Here is a 2283-nt window from a genome sequence, read left to right as displayed (position 1 = left end):
TGTTAAAAACCCCTCCATTACCCTTTATTGCTGTTGTTGAGGAATTATTATCTCTGACGTTAACTACATTCATAGATGGCGCCACGTCCTTACACACAAAAAATATTAAATGTTCTAGAACACAAAGTGTGTGTGTGGGTGGGGGGGGGGTGGTGCACAGAAATGTCTTACATATCTCAGGAAAACTCAATATGTATATACTTAAAACATGTTATACACTGTGCGATGGTCAGGGTGACTTTGTATTGAGAGGTTAACGGACAAAGTAATGGCAGTAAGAGTACTTTCTGTTACCCGCTTTCAACACCCAGCTCTTAATGTCATTCCACAGTGTCTCACGTGATTAAGTAATTGACGGTTATTGGCCGCAGAATTGTCTTACGGTCCGAAGTTGAAAGGTCACGGGTCAAAGTAGGAGTGGGTATAACTCAAAAAACGGCGCTGCATATCAGCCTTATGGTGGGTGTTGGAGTAGAAACTTCAGCTGAGTTTATGTATTGTTGAAATAGTGGCCGCCAAATGCATTCCACCATAGAGAGTACTAGCCGCACTCTATCCATTATTACCTCACCAAACGTTTTGTATAAGGTTCACACAGTTTATTTATAACATATTATTACAGTTTTATTTTCGTTAAGACTGAGAAAGGCCCTGGCTTCTCCGTGCAGAAACACTAGTGTGTAGAGTATAAGATATATATATATATATATATAAGCTAAAGCACCCGTCCTTTATCTGGGTTATGGGCACAAAAATCCTAACTTTCTTCTTTATCTTGACCAATACCAGAGAATTACGATTGTTTTCTAACAACCGATGCTGAGCTATTTTTATTTCATACATACACCACTGGCTTTTTAGAAAACTCGGTGATAGAATGAAAACAGTTTTTCTACTTTTGTCGATACTCTCGATAATATTTTGTTCGATTGATAAACCTGCTAAAAAGTTGCGATCGTGAAGGCATAAATGAAGTCCTCCTTCTTGATTTTCCAACATAGGAACAAGTTTTTGGACAACCCAAGCGAGATCGCTGTCACAGTAAGATACAAAAGCGTCATAAAGGTAACTGTCAGAGAGTTTTTTCTCACGAAAATTACTTACTTTGATACGGCAAAGGAACAGGAAATAGCGAATGTACCACCTGTACCAGTAACAAACACTGACAAACATGATTAGAAAAGCAGTCACACATGTCAGTGGTGTAACAACATAAAGAACAACATTAAACGGTAAAATAACACAAGCTTCTACATTATACCGCGCATCGAGCACTTTTGTATTCCTTAACGATTTAGGGTAGTGACATATATAATTTGAAAAATCATTTAGCATACTTTGTTGACTTTGGAGCCACTGTTGTAGGTGGATTAGGTCACACGATAGGCAGTCCCACGGGTTGTTTTCAAGACTAACGTTCTCGATTTGTTTCAGGTCATTTAACATAATTCTGTTTAGAAGTGTTAGGGAAGAACTTTCTAGGTGTAGGTCACTTAAATTAACTATTTCACTGAAGGTGGTGGTTGTCCAGGGATCCAGTTTGTTTCCTCTGAGATCCAATGAAACGGTCGTAATTGCAGCAAAATTCGCATGATTTAGAAACGTTATGTTGTTAAAGGAAAGGTTGAGAACGTGAAGGTTTTGAAGAGGACTGAATTCTATAGTTGAATCTGCAAAGCTAATGATGTTTCTCTGCAGGTTTAGGACCCGAAGTTTGGGCAATACGGCGAATGTGGTTTTGTATGTAGACACTATCTTATTTCTCGTCAAGTCCAATATTTCTAATTTGGGTAGACTTAGAAAAGCTAGTTCACTGAATTGAAATATAGAACAGTTTCTGAGGATCAGCTGAGTTAGTTTGGGGAAAACATGAAAGGAATTATTAGGAAGAACATTCACAGGGGTGTTACTCAAGTTCAGAACTCTCAGATTAGATATTGTTTCTTCTAACTTTTCAGACTCTCCCGGAACTGCGAATCCGTGTTCAGGTCGATTATTACTTAAATCTAATATTTCTAGTGTGGAATGCTTAAATATTGCTGGTGGCACATTGTTAAGCTTATTACCACTGAGATCTAAAAGCTGCAAAGCAGGAAGGGGCTGTAACACATTTAAACTTATAGGTTTAATCTGATTTCTTGCGAAACTCAGCTGCGTAAGATTTGGCAACATTGGAATATCTCCATCCTTCAGACTGTGAAAATTGCTTCCAGGGAAAAATATATTTCGGATATCCAATCCATTCAGAAGCATTGCTGCTTCTCTGGGAAAGTTGCGAACAAC

The 2283-nt window shown here is 38.3% G+C and overlaps 1 protein-coding gene across 1 annotated transcript; it reads right to left on the bottom strand.

Annotated features, from left to right (window-relative positions):
* Positions 1–762: 762 nt before the first annotated feature.
* LOC106478005 (toll-like receptor 6) lies at positions 763–2253 on the bottom strand (the record flags this gene model as incomplete). Its single annotated transcript, XM_013938509.2, has 1 exon — positions 763–2253. A coding segment is annotated over exon 1 (1491 nt), but the record flags the coding sequence as incomplete, so codon positions are not given.
* Positions 2254–2283: the final 30 nt, after the last annotated feature.

This window comes from Limulus polyphemus, unplaced genomic scaffold (genome assembly GCF_000517525.1).
Source record: "Limulus polyphemus unplaced genomic scaffold, Limulus_polyphemus-2.1.2 Scaffold276368, whole genome shotgun sequence".
NCBI lineage: Eukaryota > Metazoa > Arthropoda > Merostomata > Xiphosura > Limulidae > Limulus > Limulus polyphemus.
Note: the sequence above shows the minus strand (reverse complement) of the source record. Positions and strands in the feature narration are given on the sequence as shown.